Source organism: Hypanus sabinus, chromosome 10 (assembly GCF_030144855.1).
Source record: "Hypanus sabinus isolate sHypSab1 chromosome 10, sHypSab1.hap1, whole genome shotgun sequence".
NCBI lineage: Eukaryota > Metazoa > Chordata > Chondrichthyes > Myliobatiformes > Dasyatidae > Hypanus > Hypanus sabinus.
Window position 1 is genome coordinate 158,719,021 of NC_082715.1, and position 19,021 is coordinate 158,738,041.

At 47.7% G+C, this 19,021-nt stretch overlaps 1 protein-coding gene and 1 pseudogene across 3 annotated transcripts in view; both read right to left on the reverse strand.

Moving 5' to 3' along the window:
* The window catches only part of LOC132401275 (mitochondrial import inner membrane translocase subunit TIM14-like), a 499,620-nt pseudogene that overhangs the window by 122,379 nt on the left and 358,220 nt on the right, over positions 1–19,021 (reverse strand).
* The window catches only part of med15 (mediator complex subunit 15), a 250,048-nt gene continuing 238,697 nt past the window's right edge, over positions 7,671–19,021 (reverse strand). For all 3 annotated transcript variants that reach the window (XM_059983308.1, XM_059983309.1, XM_059983306.1), the window contains one exon: positions 7,671–8,102. In XM_059983308.1, the coding sequence (XP_059839291.1) occupies positions 7,966–8,102 (137 nt within the window). In that variant the 3' untranslated portion in view covers positions 7,671–7,965. The remainder of the gene's footprint in view (positions 8,103–19,021) is intronic.

Genomic DNA, 19,021 nt, shown 5'->3' on the forward strand with positions numbered 1-19,021 from the left:
AATTCAATCAAGCTCGTAAGGCACGGCCTGCCCTTGACAAAACCGTGCTAATCATATTATACCTCTCCAAATGTTCATAAATCCTGCCTCTCAGGATCTTCTCCATCAACTTACCAACCACTGAAGTAAGACTCACTGGTCTATAATTTCCTGGGCTATCCCTACTCCCTTTCTTGAATAAGGGATTAACATCCACAACCCTCCAATCCTCTGGAACCTCTCCCATCCCTATTGATGATGCAAAGATCATCGCCAGAGGCTCAGCAATCTCCTCCCTCGCCTCCCACAGTAGCCTGGGGTACATTTCATCCGGTCCTGGCGATTTATCCAACTTGATTCTTTCCAAAAGCTCCAGCACATCCTTTTCCTTAATATCTACATGCTCAAGCTTTTCAGTCCACTGCAAGTCATCCCTACAATCACCAAGATCCTTTTCTGTGGTGAATACTGAAGTAAAGCATTCATTAAGTACCTCTGCTATCTCCTCCTGTTCCATACACACTTTTCCACTGTCACACTTGACTCATCCTATTCTTTCACGTCTTATCCTCCTGCTCTTCACGTACTTGCAGAATGCCTTGGGGTTTTCCTTAATCTTACTCCCCAAGGCCTTCTCATGGCCCCTTCTGGCTCTCCTAATTTTTCTTAAGCTCCTTCCTGCTAGCCTTACAATCTTCTAGATTTCTATCATTACCTATTTTTTGAACCTTTTGTAAGCTTTTCTTTTCTTCTTGACTAGATTTACAACAGCCTTTGTACACCACGGTTCCTGTACCTTACCATCCTTTCTCTGTCTCATTGGAATGTACCTATGCAAAATTCCACGCAAATATACCCTGAACATTTGCCACATTTCTTCCATACATTTCCTTGAGAACATCTGTTCCCAATTTATGCTTCCAGGTTCCTGCCTGATAGCCTCATATTTCTCCTTACTCTAATTAAACACTTTCCTAACTTGTCTGCTTCTATCCCTCTCCAGTCCTATGGTAAAGGAGAGAGAGTTGCAATCACTATCTCCAAAATGCTCTCCCACTGAGAGATCTGACACTTGACCAGGTTCATTTCCCAATACCAGATCAAGTACAGCCTCTCCTCTTGTAGGCTTACCTACATATTACCTACTAAGATAGGTGACATTGTGGATAATGAAGTGGGTTTTCAAAGCTTGCAGAGAGATTTAGGCCAGTTAGAAGAGTAGGCTGAAAGATGGCAGATGGAGTTTAGTACTGATAAGTGTGAGGTGCTACATTTTGGTAGGACTAATCAAAATAGGACATACATGGTAAATGGTAGGGCATTGAAGAATACAGTAGAACAGAGTGATCTAGGAATAATGGTGCATAGTTCCCTGAAGGTGGAATCTCATGTGGATAGGATGGTGAAGAAAGCTTTTGGTATGCTGGCCTTTATAAGTCAGAGCATTGAATATAGGAGTTGGGATGTAATGTTAAAATTGTACAAGGCATTGGTAAGGCCAAATTTGGAGTATTGTGTACAGTTCTGGTCACTGAATTATAGGAAAGATGTCAACAAAATAGAAAGAGTACAGAGGAGATTTACTAGAATGTTACCTGGGTTTCAGCACCTAAATTACAGAGAAAGGTTGAACAAGTTAGGTCTTTATTCTTTGGAACGTAGAAGGTTGAGGGGGGACTTGATAGAGGTATTTAAAATTATAAGGGGGGTAAATAGAGTTGACGTGGATAGGTTTTTTTCCATTGAGAATAGGGGAGATTCAAACAAGAGGACATGAGTTGAGAGTTAAGGAGCAAAATTTAGGGGTAACGGGAGGGGGAGTTTCTTTACTCAGAGAGCGGTAGCTGTGTGGAACAAGCTTCCAGTAGAAGTGGTAGAGGCAGGTTCGATTTTGTCATTTAAAAAAAAATTGGATAGGTGTACAGACAGGAAAGTAATGAAGGGTTATGGGCTGAGTGCAGGTCGGTGGGACTAGGTGAGAGTAAGCATTCAGCATGGACTAGTAGAGCCGAGATGGCCTGTTTCTGCACTGTTATTGTTATATGGTTACATGTTGTGTCAAGAAACCTTCCTGAACACAGCTAACAAACTCCACCCCATCTGAACCTCTTGCTCTAGGGAAATGATCATCAATATTTGGGAAATTAAAATCTCCCACTACGACAACCTTGTTATTATTACACTTTTCCAGAATCTGTCTCCCTATCTGCTCTTCGATGTCTCTGTTACAATGGGTGGTCTATAAAAAAACACACAGTAGAGATATTGACCCCTTCCCATTCCTAACCTCCACCCACAGAGACTCCATAGACAATCCCTCCATGACTTCCTCCTTTTCTGCAGCTGTGACACTATCTCTGATCAACAGTGCTACGCCCCCACCTCTTTTGCCTCCCTCCCTGTCCTTTCTGAAATATCTAAAGCCTGGCACTCAAAATAACCATTCCTGCACCTGAGCCATCCAAGTCTCTGTAATGGCCACAATATTATAGCACCAAGTACTGATCCACATTGTAAGCTCATCCGCTTTCTTCATTATACTCCTTGCATTAAAATAGACACATCTCAAACCATCAGTCTGAGCATATCATTTCTCCATCACCTGCCTATCTCCCCCCCCCCCCCCCGCACTGTCTACAAGCTTTCTCTATTTGTGAGCCACACTTAGGTTGGAGGAACACCAAATGTGCGTTTAGATAGCCCCCAACCTGATGGCATGAACATTGATTTCTCAAACTTCCAGTAATGCCCCCTCCCTTCACCATTTCCCATTCCCTTGTCATGTCCTTGCCTGCCCTTCGCCTCCCTCTAGTGCTCACCCCACCCTTTTTCTTTCTTCCATGGCCTTCTGTCTCTTTCACCAATCAACTTCCCAGCCCTTTGTTTCATAACTCACCTATCGCCTGGTGTTTCCCACTCCATGCCTCCGTATCTCAAATCTACTCTAGCTCTTTTTTCTCCATATCTGCTGAAGGGTTGTCGTCTGAAATGTCCACTGCACATTTTCTCTATAGATGTTGCCCGGCCTGCCGAGTTCCTCCAGCATTTTGTGAGCATTGCTTGGATTTCCGGCATCTGCAGACTGTCTCGTTTGTGACTTGACCTACAGGTAGGTAGTAAGGAAGATTGAATAGTGAACAGCCTCGACGTGCTGGTTCTCCGGCCAGCCCAGCCACAGCTCGGCACCTTGCACAGTATCAGTGGGGCCAGCGGCCGTTACCCATTCTACGTGCACATTCACTCGTCGATCCGTTCTCTCATTCTACTTATCTAGGGAGCCAGGATTCATGTGTATCATGGTCTCTTCCAGCATCGTCCATTCGTGAGAAAGGACACACATTTAACAAGTTTAATTAACTCTTGATATGGTGCCCATCACAAACAAGTCTCCCACTGCTGTTCATCCACAATGCTTGTTGCTCGTGCAAGGAAGAGGAGTGTCCAGATTTACACCATGACAACGGAGGACTGGTAATATACACTTATTCCAAGTTATGTGGAGCAGAACTTGAACGTGGCGGTGTCCCCAGCTGCTGCCCTTGTCTTTGGAGATGCTGTTGTGAGTTGTCTGGATTAGACAGAGCACACTCTGCAGCTACTGTATGCGTGCCAGTGGTGGAGGGCACCAAGCAACAAGGTGCTTTATTCTGAATGGTAGCAATCATTTGTATTTTTCCATTTTCCATCACACGTCTGAGCCTGGAACCTTTGGTCTCAGGGTCTCTTTATAAGTTCAAAGGCCAGCAACCTATGGGGGGAGCACAGCAGTCTCCACGTTTCCACAGCGGAAGCAGGAGTTCACAACAGTCACCCTGTCAGACAAGGCGCAGCCCTGGGCTCCACCTCTCAGCACAGAACGGCCATCCTCATCTGTCCACCATCGGCCTCTCCACATCCACGCATGGGGCAAGTCGACGGTGTGGAGCACCATCAGACGGTAGAGCTCCAGTTAGCTGCACGCAGGTGGTGGGGATGGCTGTTTAAATATAGATGGATATACAATACATACCTGCATGTGTCAGAACAGGGCAAGTATGAGAGTCTGGGCCAGTGACCGGAGGTTGAAGGCCCAATGTCTGAGATTCTGGAGCCAAAATGTGTGTGTGTGTGTAGTGTGTCTGTGTCTGATTATGTGTGTGCAGTGCGTGTGTGTTTGTGTGTGTAGTGTGTCTGAGTATGTGTGTGTAGTGTGTCTGTGTCTGAGTATGTGTGTGTAGTGTGTCTGTGTCTGAGTATGTGTGTGCAGTGTGTCTGTCTCAGTATGTGTGTGTCTGTGTAGTGTGTGTCTGTGTGTAGTGTGTCTGTGTAGTGTGTGTCTGTGTGTAGTGTGTGTGTGTGTAGTGTGTGTCTATGTGTGTGCGTCTGTGTGTATAGTCTGTGTCTGTGCATGTAGTGTGGGGGGCAGAGGGTAGGAAAGGGGCTTGCTCTGTTGTTGGTCCTGTTGCTGATTGTACTGTGCTGAAGATTGAGGACACAGTCTATTGGCACCAAGTGTGGCAGCACTCGCGGTCTGTCCCCAGCACGTCCTCGGATGGTAAAAAACCACACACTTCACTGTATGTTTCAATGCACATGATTAAATCTCAAACTCAACTATAAGCAACCAGCACAGTGCGGGGTCGTACCGTGTGGAGCAGGTGTAAAGTGACAGTTAAAGGAGGCATGGTGAATTTATCTGACAGAATACTTTCCCCAAAAGCTCAAGGCCTCCTACTGAGAGCATCCTGGTACAGGAACTGCACCAACCTTGATCGCTGAGCACTGCAGAGAGTGGTACGGACAGCCCAGCGCATCTGTGGACAGGAACTTCCCTCCATTGAGGACATTTATAGAATCAGGTGCGTAAAGAAGGCCTGGAAGATCACCGGTGTGCCAGCCACTGCAACCATGAACTCCTTCCATCTGGCAAGCAGTACCGCAGCGTTAGAACCAGGACCAACAGGCTCCAGAACAGCTCCTTTCTACGAGCCATTGGACTTCTAAATTCACATGTCTGTACATCGCAATGGAGTTACAACACAAAGATTTTTACTCCCTCCTGTTATGGGATGGACATAAGATTTAAATGAATAAAATAAACTTTAACATGGCCTGGGAGGTTGGTAGGAAATGGCTGAATAGTAACAAACAAAGAGAAAACTGGATCCTCTGGTTCAGGTGGTTGTGAGTCAGTCACCCGTCTCCACTCTGCGATTCGGTCACCGTCTCCACTCTGCGATTCGGTCACCCGTCTCCACTCTGCGATTCAGTCACCCGTCTCCTCTCTGCGATTCGGTCACCCGTCTCCACTCTGCGATTCGGTCACCCGTCTCCACACTGCGATTCGGTCACCCGTCTCCACTCTGCGATTCAGTCACCCGTCTCCTCTCTGCGATTCGGTCACCCGTCTCCACTCTGCGATTCGGTCACCCGTCTCCACACTGCGATTCGGTCACCCGTCTCCACTCTGCGATTCGGTCACCCGTCTCCACACTGCGATTCGGTCACCCGTCTCCACACTGCGATTCGGTCACCCGTCTCCACTCTGCGATTCGGTCACCCGTCTCCACACTGCGATTCGGTCACCCGTCTCCACACTGCGATTCGGTCACCGTCTCCACGCTGCGATTCGGTCACCGTCTCCACTCTGCGATTCGGTCACCTGTCTCCACTCTGCGATTCGGTCACCGTCTCCACGCTGCAATTTGGTTACCCGTCTCCACTCTGCGATTCGGTCACCCGTCTCCACGCTGCGATTCGGTCACCGTCTCCACTCTGCGATTCGGTCACCCGTCTCCACTCTGCGATTCAGTCACCCGTCTCCACTCTGCGATTCGGTCACCCGTCTCCACTCTGTGATTCAGTCACCCGTCTCCAGACTGGGCCCTTTGCTACCTATTCTACAAGTGTGCCTATTATTGATATTGGGCACTGATCTTTGACTCAGTAACATTGGTGCCAGTCTCTGCTGTGGCTGTCACTGTGTAAGTTTATAATTGGCAATCAAGGTCACTTCACATCCCTAGCCTAAACAAAAGACCTTTGAAGATTATTTTCTGGTTAAAACTTGCCTCCAAAGACAAGCCCTGTCTGCCCTGCCCTCCTCACTGGAATTCACAGGATACCTTTGTGTGCCTATCCCAATGAGTCACTGACCTCAGCCAGGGATCACTCACAGCTTGGTCATCCTGAATGCAGTAGTCTGTACGCAGTGGTTCGGAGTGCTGATGACCTTCTCATATCCGTTTGTCAAGGCCAAAGCTGTCCAAGGAGAGATCAGTGGAGTTGGTAGGAGATGGCAGAGGGAGCGGAGTTCCTTTCACAAGTCATCCCAGAAACATATCTTACATCACATGTACATCTCTAGCCTGAACAAAATCTTTTCAAGTTTGGTTAAAAATTGCTCAATTTTTTTTTGCTCAATTGCAAAATTGATCAATTTTATTACGATATATGAATGTACACAAGTTATGTTGAGATGTATCTATGTGTTGCACTCTGTAAATCTTTTTTTCTTCTGAATAAAAATATTGTAAAAAGAAAGAAAAATTGCTTTTTTAAAATTATTTGTCTCCGAGGACAAAGTAAGGCCGAAGACACTTTGCACAGTCGGCTCCTCGCAAGAGTAGTGAGACAAGGACGTGTAATCTGCTTTTAGTGATGCTGGCTTGAAAAGGAGGATTGTCTGAGACACCCAAATAACTCGCTTTCAAATACTGTGGGAACTTACTCTATTTTAGTAGCCTAACAAAAAAAAACGTAGAAAATGTTGACGGACTGAAAAGCAAATAAACTGCTGAAAAACTCCACAGCTCAGTCAGCGGAGAAGCCATTAGCATTTTAGGTTAATGAAAGCTATACAAGTTAAACCAGCCCAAGAATCCCCTGTAACAAGTGTCTGTACCAAATTATGAACCTCAGGTCTACTTAGAATGTATAAATAGCCTATCTGACATTAATAAATGGGTGATTAATCCTTAACTAATGTTCCAGAGATCTAACATCCATTTCAATAGATACGGGTCAAATTTGACCCAGGACAGACTCAATGTACAAAAATTTGTAGCGCCTGTACAAAAGTATAACATTTTAAAATATTTTAATTTTTGCGCATTTTGGGTCACTTTAGGAAAAGTCGTCAAATTTCGGCTAAAAAATGACATGTAGGGTGTTTTTCCTGCTGTCAGATGTGAAAACGGGTCAAATTTGACCTGAACAGTGTGTAAGGGTTAAGCATTGGAACAAGAACAAAATATTGGAGAAAGTCAGCAGGTCAGTCCCTCCTCCAACAGTCAGTTTATTAATCCGGACTCCAGATACCGTAGTCACTTGTGACTCTCAGTAAAAGCACTGGAAATATTTCAAGCTGCAGACAGGGGGAGGGGTTGGACAGAGCAGGAACTGACGGATTTGTGGGGACAGATAAGTCTGATTGATGGTGGCGATGACGGGTGAATGCAGCCCGTCCCATTTCTGATGAAAGGTCAGTTTTCGAGCACTAAATTTCTTTCTCTTCCCCCAGGTGCTGCCTAACCTGGTGAGCTTTTGTTCATTAGCTGCTAAGGTTGGCAGTTTAATGTTCTTCCAGCACAGCATTAGTGCAGGGATTAATCAGCTCATGTTCCCAACTGAATGACAGCAAGCTCTCCCAGAATTTCACCAGACAGGCAAGGCCAAGCTGTAAATCCTCAAATAAATAAAGCTATTAACAATTCTGTGGAAAACAATTTACTCCAGTGGTAACTTCACTGATACATTATTAAAAACAGGCTTACCCAGGTAACATATGGGAAACTGAAATCCACTTTGGGCTTTAAGCAAAAAGACTGTCTGAAAGAGAAACAAAGACTGTATAATGTGTTGAATTCTTGATACATGTTTTTCTATCCAGCAATTACAATGGGAAGGTCCTGTGTACTCCACGGTGACCAGTAAGAAAGATGGAAGGTGCAAGCTCTCCAATATATCCATTGAACGGCTGGTTCAGCGGGAAGGTGCTCGAGGCGGTCACGCCGCAGAGAGGCAGGCCTGCTTGACGCTCTGCGCCCAGGTGTTGAGCAGTGCGGTGACAGAGTGCTTATCGGGCAGCTGCAGGAGCCGAGATGTCATTGCACGGTGAACCATCTGCAGGAAGGGGTTGGCCTCTGCAATGGAACAGAAAGCAAATGAGAGTTGTCAATGCACACAGTTACACTCTCTAATTTAACCCATCATTCAATCAAAGTACAATTCGATCTGTCACTAGATACTACTTGCAAGCATTTACAGAAAAATATAAAATAGAATTCATGAAAAATCTACACATAAAGACTGACAATCAACCAATGTGCAAAAGAAGGCAAATAGTGCAAAGAGAAATGTACGTTAATAATGCTGAGAACGGGACTTGCACAGTCCCTGAAAGTCAGTCTGCAGCTTGTGCAATCGTTTAGACTTGAGGACAGTGAAGGTATTCATGCTAGTTCAGGAGCCTGGCAGTTTAGGGTAATAATTGTTCCTGAAACTGGTAGTGTGGGAACTAACTCTAACCGGAACCCTAAAACATCTCTAATTTGTAAGTGAAAAAAAGCCCGGATTCAGTCCAGGTCTTCTACGCATGTCCAGTTACTTAAAAACTGACATCATCCTATTTAACACTGAACCATTCAGTTAGATACAGACCAGCTTCCCTCTCCAGCATCCCATTTAACACTGCCTGCCCAGTTTACCACCAGTGCTCTGCGGCATATTCGACTGTGCTGCCCCATTTGAGTTTTGAATTATTTGTGAATTGTGAAGTTTAAGCCTCCCGTATTTAAATCCAGGCCATTAACAAACTGAGAAAAGCAAGTGAAACCGGGAGGGGGAGGAGTGAAGTAAAAAACTCGGGAAGTTGAGTGGGAAAGAAGTACAAGGCTGGGGAAGAGGGAATCTGATTGGAGAGGACAGGCCTTGGATGAAAGAAAAAGGAGCACCAGAGGGAAGGAGTAAGGGGATAGGGGGAAATGGGAATGGGGAACAGTGAGTATTCGAGAGATCAATGTTCATGCCATCAGGTTGGAGGCTACCCAGGCAGGATACAAGGTGGAACGTTGCAGGCCAGGCAGCGTCTACAGGGAGAAGTACAGTCGACATTTTGGGCCGAGACCCTTCGTCAGGACTAACGGAAAGAAAAGACAGTAAGAGGTTTGAAAGGGGGAGGGGGAGGGGAAGATCCGAAATGATAGGAGAAGACCGGAGGGGGAGGGATGAAGCTAAGAGCTGGAAGGGTGATTGGCAAAAGGGATACAGAGCTGGAGAAGGGGAAGGATCATGGGATGGGAGGCCTAGGGAGAAACAAAGGGGGAGGGGAGCTCCAGAGGGAGATGGAGAGCAGACAAAGGAGCGATTGTGAGAGGGACAGAAAGAGAATAAAAGAGAGAAAAGAAAGGGGGGGTGGGAAGAGAGGATGGATGGATGGATGAATAAATAAACAAACAAACAAATAAATAAATAAATGGATGGATGGATGAATGAATGAATGAGGGATGGGGTAAGAAAAGAGGGGCATTAATGGAAGTTAGAGAATTCAGGTTGGAGGCTACCTAGACGGAATATCAGGTGTTGTTCCTCCAACCTAGAGGAGGCAGAAGTTACGGAGAATTATATGTTGGACATGAAAGCTGGTGGGGTGGTAGGTGAAGACAAGGGGAACCCTATCCCAAGTGGGGTAGCGGGCAGGTGTGTGTGAAATTGGAGAGATGCATTTGAGGGCAGAGTTGGTGGAAGAAGGGAAGCCCCTTTGTTTAATAAAGGAAGACATCTCCTTCGTCCTGGAATGAAAAGCCTCATCCTGAGAGCAGATGCGGCGGAGACGGAGGAATTGAGAGAAGGGGACAGCATTTTTGCAAGAGACGGGGTGGTTAAAGATATAGTCCAGGTAGCTGTGAGAGAGAGGACATCACACACAGTGAAGCGTCTCACCACTGTGCTCATCTCTCCCCACCCCTCCACTTTCTGCTTTCCACTGGGACTCCCTTCTCCGTTTGTCCCTCCCCACTGACCTCCCTCCTGGCAAATGGAAACAGTGCTACACCTGCCCCTACACCTTCTTACTCACTACCACTCAGGGCCCCAGACAGGCCTTCCAGGTGAGGTGACACTTCACCCGAGTCTGTTGGGCTCATCTACTGTATCCGGTTGTCCCGATGTGGCCCCTGCATATCGGGGAGACCACTTCACCGAGCTCCTACACTTCATCCACTAGAAAAAGCGAGATCTCCCAGTGGCCACCCAGTCTTAACTACTTCCCATTCCAACATGTCAGTCCACGGTCTCCTCTACTGTCGCGATGAAGTCACACTCAGCTTGAAGGAAAAACACCTTAAATTTCATCTGGGTGGGTAGCCTCCAAATTGAAGGCATGGACATCAATTTTTTGAACTTCTGACAATGCTTCCCCCCTCCCCTTCACCATTCCCTCTGGTGCTCCTCCCACATTTCTTTCTTCCATGACCTGTCCTTGCCTATCAGATTCCCCCCTCTCCAATCAACTTCACCTCTCCTCCTCCCCTCCCAGTTTTACCTATCACCTTGTGGTTCTTCCTCCCCTCCTGCACTCTCTTACTCCAACTCCTCATCTCCCCTCACCACCTCCCCAGTCCTGCCGAGTTCCTCCAGCATTTTGTGTGTGTTGCTTGGATTTCCAGCATCTGCAGATATTCCCTTGTTTCAAATTCCTCACACCGAGGCAAGTTTCAGATATTTTGGCAGCCACAGGGATCATCGTGGCCTGCCCACTGTGGGGATTCAGTGGGGGTTATGTTTTCCCAGCATTCAGGGCTTGAATACACTGGTACAGGGCTGTAACGGGCCAGATGGTTTCTGTAATCGTATACGCAGTGCAAGTAATAACAAACAGATGGAGATCTGATTAACCTGCTGTTTACAAACAAGAGGAAGTCTGCAGATGCTGGAAATCCAAGCAACACATATTGGAGTATTGGAGTATAAAAGTATTATGGAGTATAAACCTTGTATCATTTGCTGTGTAACTAAAACTATGTAGTCAGCTTGCTATGCATGTACCCAAGATGAAATCCTAGGAATGTAGAAGACAATGGTATGTTAATGAGAGGTAGCTAAAGAGATGTAGATTGTTTATTATTTGCTATACAGGTACCCAATTTGGTAGGAGACTGAAGTCTTAGGAATGTAGAAGACAATGGTATGTTAATGAGAGGTAGCTAAAGAACTAAAGAAATGTAGATTAAGAACATTGCTCAGTTCTGGTGAGTTTATTATTTGCTATACAGGTACCCAATTTGGTAGGAGACTGAAATCTTAAGAATGTAGAAGATGGTGTGTTGGTGAGAGACAGCTGGGAGATGTGGATTGGAACATGATTAAGTCAGGGACGTACCTGTGAAACTGGACCAGGATTTTGCTATAAAAAATGCCGTGTTCGAGGATCAGTGGGCAATCAGTGACTAGCTCAATGACTGTCTCAGCTTTGATTTGTAAATTAAAGTTTAACCCTTCTTGAAGAATCTTCTGCGTCTCTTGGTCATTTGCGAGGCACAAAAACCACAACATAATTGGCGACCGCGGCAGGACCGGATAGAGACCCACGGAAAGGAAACGGCAGATTGGGAACGCTTCCCAGTCCTCCAGGGACCCCCACAAGGCTAACAGAATTAAGGGTGCACCCAAACAAAAAGTAAGCGCTTTTGCGACAATTTGGACTAAGAATTCTGTTGGCTTTGGGGTGGTCTTGGAGTCTCAGAAGTGTGGAACCACTGCCGAAGGGTCTCTCCGGTCCAAAGAATCTGGCAGAATTGGGGGTTAACAGAGGAGGCTCAGAGGATTGATCAAGAACACTGCAGTGAAGGTAAGTACAAATAAGTTAATAAGAAGTTTAAAAAAAAGTCCACGTGGTGTTGGTAAATTCCTGTGGGTACCGCTTCGTACGAAACGAAGGGCTTAATGGGCAGGGAAAGTAGAGTAGAAAATCCTCGTGGATACCGCCTTAAGAGATAAGGGTCTAAACGGGCAAGGTGTTTAGAGTAGAAAATCCTCGTGGATACCGCCTTAAGAGATAAGGGTCTGAACGGGCGAGGTGTTTAGAGTAGAAAATCCTCATGGATACCGCCTTAAGAGATAAGGGTCTGAACGGGCGAGGTGTTTAGAGTAGAAAATCCTCGTGGATACCGCCTTAAGAGATAAGGGTCTGAACGGGCGAGGTGTTTAGAGTAGAAAATCCTCGTGGATACCGCCTTAAGAGATAAGGGTCTGAACGGGCGAGGTGTTTAGAGAAAGTTCTGTGGGTACTGCTCTGAAAAGAGGTCTGCACGGGCAGAACAGAATAGGAAACAAGGACAGTCCAAAATATAGTTTAAAGCGCTGGTAGATAGACAATAGACTAGGCATAGAATTAGAGTAAGTTTAATTAAGAAAAAGTCCATGTGGTGTTATAGGAAGAAAAAGTCAGGGGGTGGAGTTTCAAGATGGCAACGTAGACATCTGCCTTTTAGGCGCTCTTCATTTTTTAAGCTATAATCACCCTTTAATCAAATCTTTTCGTTGATATTTACGATTTATTTCTTTTTTAAAATAATACTTGATTTAATTTTTTCAAACTTAAAATGTCTGTACCTAAGAAATCATCTAAAGACCCTATATCTCTCGAAGCAATCTCCAGTCTTCTGGATACTAAACTTGCAAGTCTGGAAAATAAGCTTACTGTGAAAACGTCTGAGCTTGAAGAAGTCGTTAGATCGTTTGATACCAAGCTTCAATCGCTGGCAGCAGATATTGAACGGCATGAAGAAAAGTTTGCGGCTCTTGACAAGATAATTTGTGAAAAAATACGTACAATCGAAACTTTGGAGGAGAAGGTACGGTCGACCGCTAAAATAGTGGATCAGTATAAGTTTAAAATCACCAATCTTGAAAACCGATCTCGCAGACAGAACTTGCGTATTATTGGATTTACCGAAAATGTTGAATCTGGTGACCTAACTGAATATTTCTCTAACTTATTGTGGGAAATTTTTGGCGAGGACGCTTTGCGGGCTAAACCTACTATTGATTGTGCCCACAGAGTTTTGAGATTTTCGGCTGCGAGAGACAAGCCACGAGCTGTGATTGTCCGTCTCCATTATCCTCGGGAGAAAGAGCTTTTAATTCGATTAGCTCGTCAGAAAGGTGTGATTTCTCACAGAAGCAACAACTTTCGTATTGTTGAGGATTACTCATTCGAGGTGATGAGGGTGAGAATCGCTTTTAAACCAGTGATGGCAGTGATTCATTCGATTGGACTTAAACAAGCTTTAAGATACCCAGCGAATCTCAGAATTACGTTGAGTGATGACAATCAGCGCTTCTTTAATACTCCGGAAGAAGCGAAGAAATTCGTTGAAGAATATCGGTCTTCTAGTACAACTTGAACTATGTGTTATGTTGAAGAATTTTTGGAGAGAAGACGCCATTCCGTTTTAAGGCTTTAACTTATGAAGCTGCATTATAGCTTTTTACTTTGGTCTGTAGACCTGGTTTTTTTGTATTATCATGATTTACAGATGCTCTTTTAATTTTACTATAATGTCTTTTTTCTTAATTAAGTTTTTTTCCTCTGGATTAGATATACATGTTAAGACTTTGTAATAATGATTTATTTTTTAAGATGTTATTTCTTTTTCCCATAAGACTTTGCTTTCCGTAAGCGTTTATTTGCCTGTATTTGAGAATGGGACAAATGTTTTGAATTTTTGGACCTTTTTTTTATATATATTGTAGTGATTATTGAATCCTTTTTTAATCTTATTTTGATGACCTATTTTTTAAAAAAAAGATTGGCGAATTTACATTTATATTCTGTAATATGGTCCTTTCAAAATGTCGTTTCTTCTTCCCATAAGTCTCTGTTTTTGAAACGTCATTTTCTTATATTTGAATATGGAATCTTTTTTTAAAGGCATATTACACTATTTTAAACTTCAATGGTTATCCTTTTTTTTATTAATGATCTTTTGCTTTATTATATTACTTTTTTTTTCATTTTGATATTTTTTTTTACAACCCTGTATTTAAATCTGGGTGTTATATAGTCTCTTTTTATCTTTTTGTGGAGTTGCCATCTTGAAATGGGGGTAATATTAGTACTAGTTTGTGCGCCTGCCGCTTGGCTTTTTTTTCGAGGGGTTGGGGAGGGGGGAGGGATCTTTTTTCACGCTTTTGCTTTTTATTTTTTTGCTTTTAGTTTATGGGCCGACTTTAAATTATTAATATTGTTGAGTTGTCATGTTCTCCAGTTGCTCCTGAATCATTTTTCCTTCTTCCTGAATTATGGGTTATGTGTCTTTTTAACCTTTTATGATATATACAATTAATATTGGCATGATGGTTAAGTCTATTAATTTTATCTCTTGGAATACTAATGGTTTAAATCATCTGATTAAACGTAAAAAAATATTTAAAGTATTCCATAGACTAAATGCTAATATTATTTTTGCACAGGAGACCCATATTAGGAGGGAGGATAATCAACGTTTTTTTAGGTTCTGGACGGATCAACAATTTCACTCGAATTGTACCGCCAAAATTAGGGTGTGTCTATTTTTATAGACCCCTCAATTTCGTTTACACATCATGAAATTATTTCTGATCCACAGGGCAGATTTTTGTTGATAACTGGTTCACTTTTTAATCGAAAAGTGGTTCTAGTTAATATTTATGCTCCAAACTTTGACTGCCCTGAATTTTTTAAACGTTTATTTACTTCCCCTTCCTAATCTAAATGAATATATTGTAGCGGTGTGCTACAAACAGCGCTAAAATTACGACACGGAGTCGGTAACTGCAGTCGAAGGAAAAACTTTATTCGAAAACTTCAGCCTCACTTTTAAGCCTCTGTCAACCGGCCCCCCATGGCGAAGAGGCTCCAAAGCTCTGTGCTCGCAAACCCCCGTAGGCTATCTAATTGTGAGTCGGTTCGCATACGCTAGGAAATGAGCCGCCACATAACCCCCCCCCAGAACCGGCGATACACCCCCCAATGTCCACAGCCTGGGCCAGAACCTGCTTGGGAGGTCGGCCTCTGCGCCGAGGCGCCGGAAACTCGGCCGGTTGCGCCAGGTCCACATGGGCCGGCTTGAGGCGGTCCACCGTGAAAACCTCCTCCTTCCCCCCAACGTCCAGCACGAACGTGGACCCGTTGTTCCGGAGCACCGTAAACGGCCCCTCGTATGGCCGCTGCAGCGGTGGCCGATGCCCGCCCCTTCGTACAAACACAAACTTACAGTTCCGTAGGTCTTTGGGTACGCAGGTCGGGTGCCGCCCATGCTGTGAAGTGGGTATGGGGGCCAGGTTACCGAGCTTCTCGCGAAGTCTGCCCAGGACTGCAGTGGGTTCTTCCTCTTGCCCCCTCGGGGCTGGTAGGAACTCCCCGGGGACGGCCAGGGGCGCGCCGTATACCAACTCGGCCGACGAGGCGTGCAGGTCGTCCTTGGGCGCTGTGCGGATGCCGAGAAGGACCCAGGGAAGCTCGTCCGCCCAGTTGGCTCCTCGCAGGCGGGCCATGAGGGCCGACTTCAGGTGACGGTGGAAACGCTCCACTAGCCCGTTCGACTGTGGGTGGTAGGCAGTGGTGTGGTGCAGCTGAGTCCCCAAAAGGCTGGCCATAGCTGACCACAGGCTGGAGGTGAACTGGGCGCCTCTGTCGGAGGTAATGTGGGCTGGTACACCAAAGCGGGATATCCAGGTGGCGATCAGGGCTCGGGCGCAAGATTCGGAGGTGGTGACGGTGAGCGGGACCGCCTCTGGCCATCTTGTGAACCGGTCCACGATAGTCAGGAGGTAACGCGCTCCGCGCGACACTGGCAGGGGGCCCACGATATCCACATGAATGTGGTCGAAACGCCGGTGGGTGGGATGGAACTGCTGCGGTGGGGCTTTGGTGTGCCGCTGAACCTTGGCCGTCTGGCAGTGCATGCACGTCCTGGCCCATTCACTGACCTGTTTGCGGAGTCCGTGCCAAACGAACCTGCTGGAAACCATCCGGACAGTTGTCCGGATGGAGGGATGCGCCAAGTTATGAATGGAGTCGAAAACACGTCGCCGCCAGGCTGCGGGGACGACCGGACGGGGCTGGTTGGTGGCGACGTCACAGAGTAGGGTCCTCTCACCTGGGCCCACGGGGAAGTCCTGGAGCTGCAAACCAGAGACTGCAGTCCTGTAACTCGGAATCTCCTCATCTACCTGCTGTGCCTCTGCCAGTGCCTCAAAGTCTACCCCTTGGGAAAGGGCATGAACGGTAGGGCGAGAGAGCGCATCCGCCACGACATTGTCCTTACCCGAGACGTGCCGGACATCCGTTGTGTATTCAGAGATGTAGGACAGGTGGCGTTGCTGGCGGGATGACCAGGGGTCGGATGCTTTCGTAAACGCAAAGGTAAGCGGTTTGTGGTCCGTGAACGCGGTGAAGGGCCGACCTTCTAGGAAGTACCTGAAATGCCGGATTGCCAGGTAGAGCGCCAACAGTTCCCGGTCAAAAGCACTGTACTTGAGCTCGGGTGGCCGCAGGTGTTTGCTGAAAAACGCCAGGGGTTGCCAGCGACCTGCGATGAGCTGCTCCAGCACCCCACCGACTGCCGTGTTTGATGCGTCCACTGTGAGGGCGGTAGGGGTGTCCATTCTGGGATGTACTAGCATTGCGGCGTCAGCCAAAGCTTCCTTCGTTTGAACGAAAGCGGCGGCGGACTCCTCGTCCCAGGTAATGTTCTTGCTCGGACCCGACATCAGGGCGAACAGGGGGCGCATGATCCGGGCAGCTGAAGGGAGGAAGCGGCGGTAGAAATTGACCATACCTACGAATTCCTGAAGGCCTTTGACCGTGGTGGGTCGGGGGAAGTGGCGGACCGCATCTACCTTAGCGGGCAGAGGGGTTGCCCCGTCTTTAGTAATCCTGTGGCCCAGGAAGTCAATGGTATCAAGTCCGAACTGGCATTTGGCAGGGTTAATTGTAAGACCGTACTCACTCAGTCGGGCGCAGAGTTGACGGAGGTGGGACAGATGCTCCTGACGACTGCCGCTGGCTATGAGGATGTCATCCAAATAGATGAACGCGAAGTCCAGGTCCCGTCCCACCGCGTCCATTAACCGCTGGAACGTCTGTGCGGCATTCTTCAGGCCGAACGGCATGCGGAGGAACTCGAAGAGGCCAAACGGGGTGATGAGAGCCGTCTTGGGGACGTCGTCAGGATGCATCGGGATTTGATGGTACCCTCGGACAAGGTCGACCTTGGAGAAGATCCGGGCGCCGTGCAGGTTTGCCGCAAAGTCCTGAATGTGCGGCACAGGGTAGCGGTCCGGTGTGGTAGCCTCGTTCAGCCTGCGGTAGTCGCCGCACGGTCTCCAGCCCCCCGTCGCTTTGGGCACCATGTGCAGGGGGGAAGCCCAGGGGCTGTCGGACCGCCGGATGATCCCCAATTCCTCCATTCTCTGGAACTCCTCCTTCGCCAGTCGGAGCTTGTCCGGGGGAAGCCGCCGAGCACGGGCATGGAGGGGTGGTCCCTGTGTCGGGATGTGGTGCTGTACGCCGTGCCTGGGCATGGCTGCTGTGAACTGCGGTGCCAGAACCGATGGGAACTCCGCCAGGACCCTGGTGAAGTCGTTGTCGGACAGCGTGATGGAGCCGAGGTGAGGGGCTGGCAACTGGGCCGCGCCCAGGGAGAACGTCTGAAAGGTCTCGGCGTGTACCAGTCTCTTCCTGGGCAGGTCAACCAGCAGGCTGTGAGCTCGCAAAAAATCCGCACCCAGAAGCGGTTGGGCTACGGCGGCCAGTGTGAAGTCCCACGTGAACTGGCTGGGGCCGAACTGTAGCTGCACCTGACGGGTGCCATAGGTCCTTACTGTGCTGCCATTCACGGCCCTCAGGGGGGGACCCGGTGCCCTGCTGCGAGTGTCGTAACTTGTCGGAGGTAAAACGCTGACCTCAGCCCCAGTATCGACCAAAAAGCGGCGTCCCGACCTGCTATCCCACACATACAGGAGGCTATCCCGATGGCCAGCCGCCGTAGCCATCAGCGGCGGCTGGCCCTGGCGTTTCCCGGGAACTTGCAGGGCGGGCGGCAACGGCGGGCTTCCGCGCCCCACCGCTGGTGGTAGAAGCACCAGTGGTCATTGGGCCGGGGGTTAGTGGGCTCTGCGGCCGGGCCTGGACTGGTTTGCTGCCGGGAGCGTGGCTGGGTGATCTGTGCGATGGACGCCCCGCTCACCTTTTTGGCGTTCCACAGCAAGTCCGCCCGGGCTGCCACCTTCCGGGGGTCACTGAAATCCGCGTCGGACAGCAGCAGGCGTATGTCCTCGGGCAGCTGCTCCAGGAATGCCTGCTCAAACATGAGGCCTGTGTGTCCCTCGGCCAGAGACAACATCTCGTTCATTAAAGCCGATGGAGGTCTGTCGCCCAAGCCATCCAGGTGCAGTAAACGGGCAGCCCGCTCGCGCCGTGAGAGTCCGAAAATCCTGAGGAGCAGGGCTTTGAATTCCGTGTACTTGCCGTCTGCCGGGGGCGACTGTACGAACTCCGCGACCTGGGCAGCTGTGTCCTGGTCGAGGGAGCCCACCACGTAGTAGTAGCGGGTGTCTTCTGAGATGATCCGGCGAACGTGGAATTGGGCTTCGGCTTGCTGGAACCATAGGTCCGGGCGCTGTGTCCAGAAACCCGGCAGTTTCAACGAAACCGCATGAACAGAGGCGGCGTCGGTCATTTCTGGTCCAAAAATCGTTTGGACCGTCGGGGTCACCAATTGTAGCGGTGTGCTACAAACAGCGCTAAAATTACGACACGGAGTCGGTAACTGCAGTCGAAGGAAAAACTTTATTCGAAAACTTCAGCCTCACTTTTAAGCCTCTGTCAACCGGCCCCCCATGGCGAAGAGGCTCCAAAGCTCTGTGCTCGCAAACCCCCGTAGGCTATCTAATTGTGAGTCGGTTCGCATACGCTAGGAAATGAGCCGCCACATATGTTGATAATGGGTGGAGATTTCAATTGTTGTCTGAATCCTTTGATGGATAGATCTAAACCTATCCGAATTCTTCCGAATAG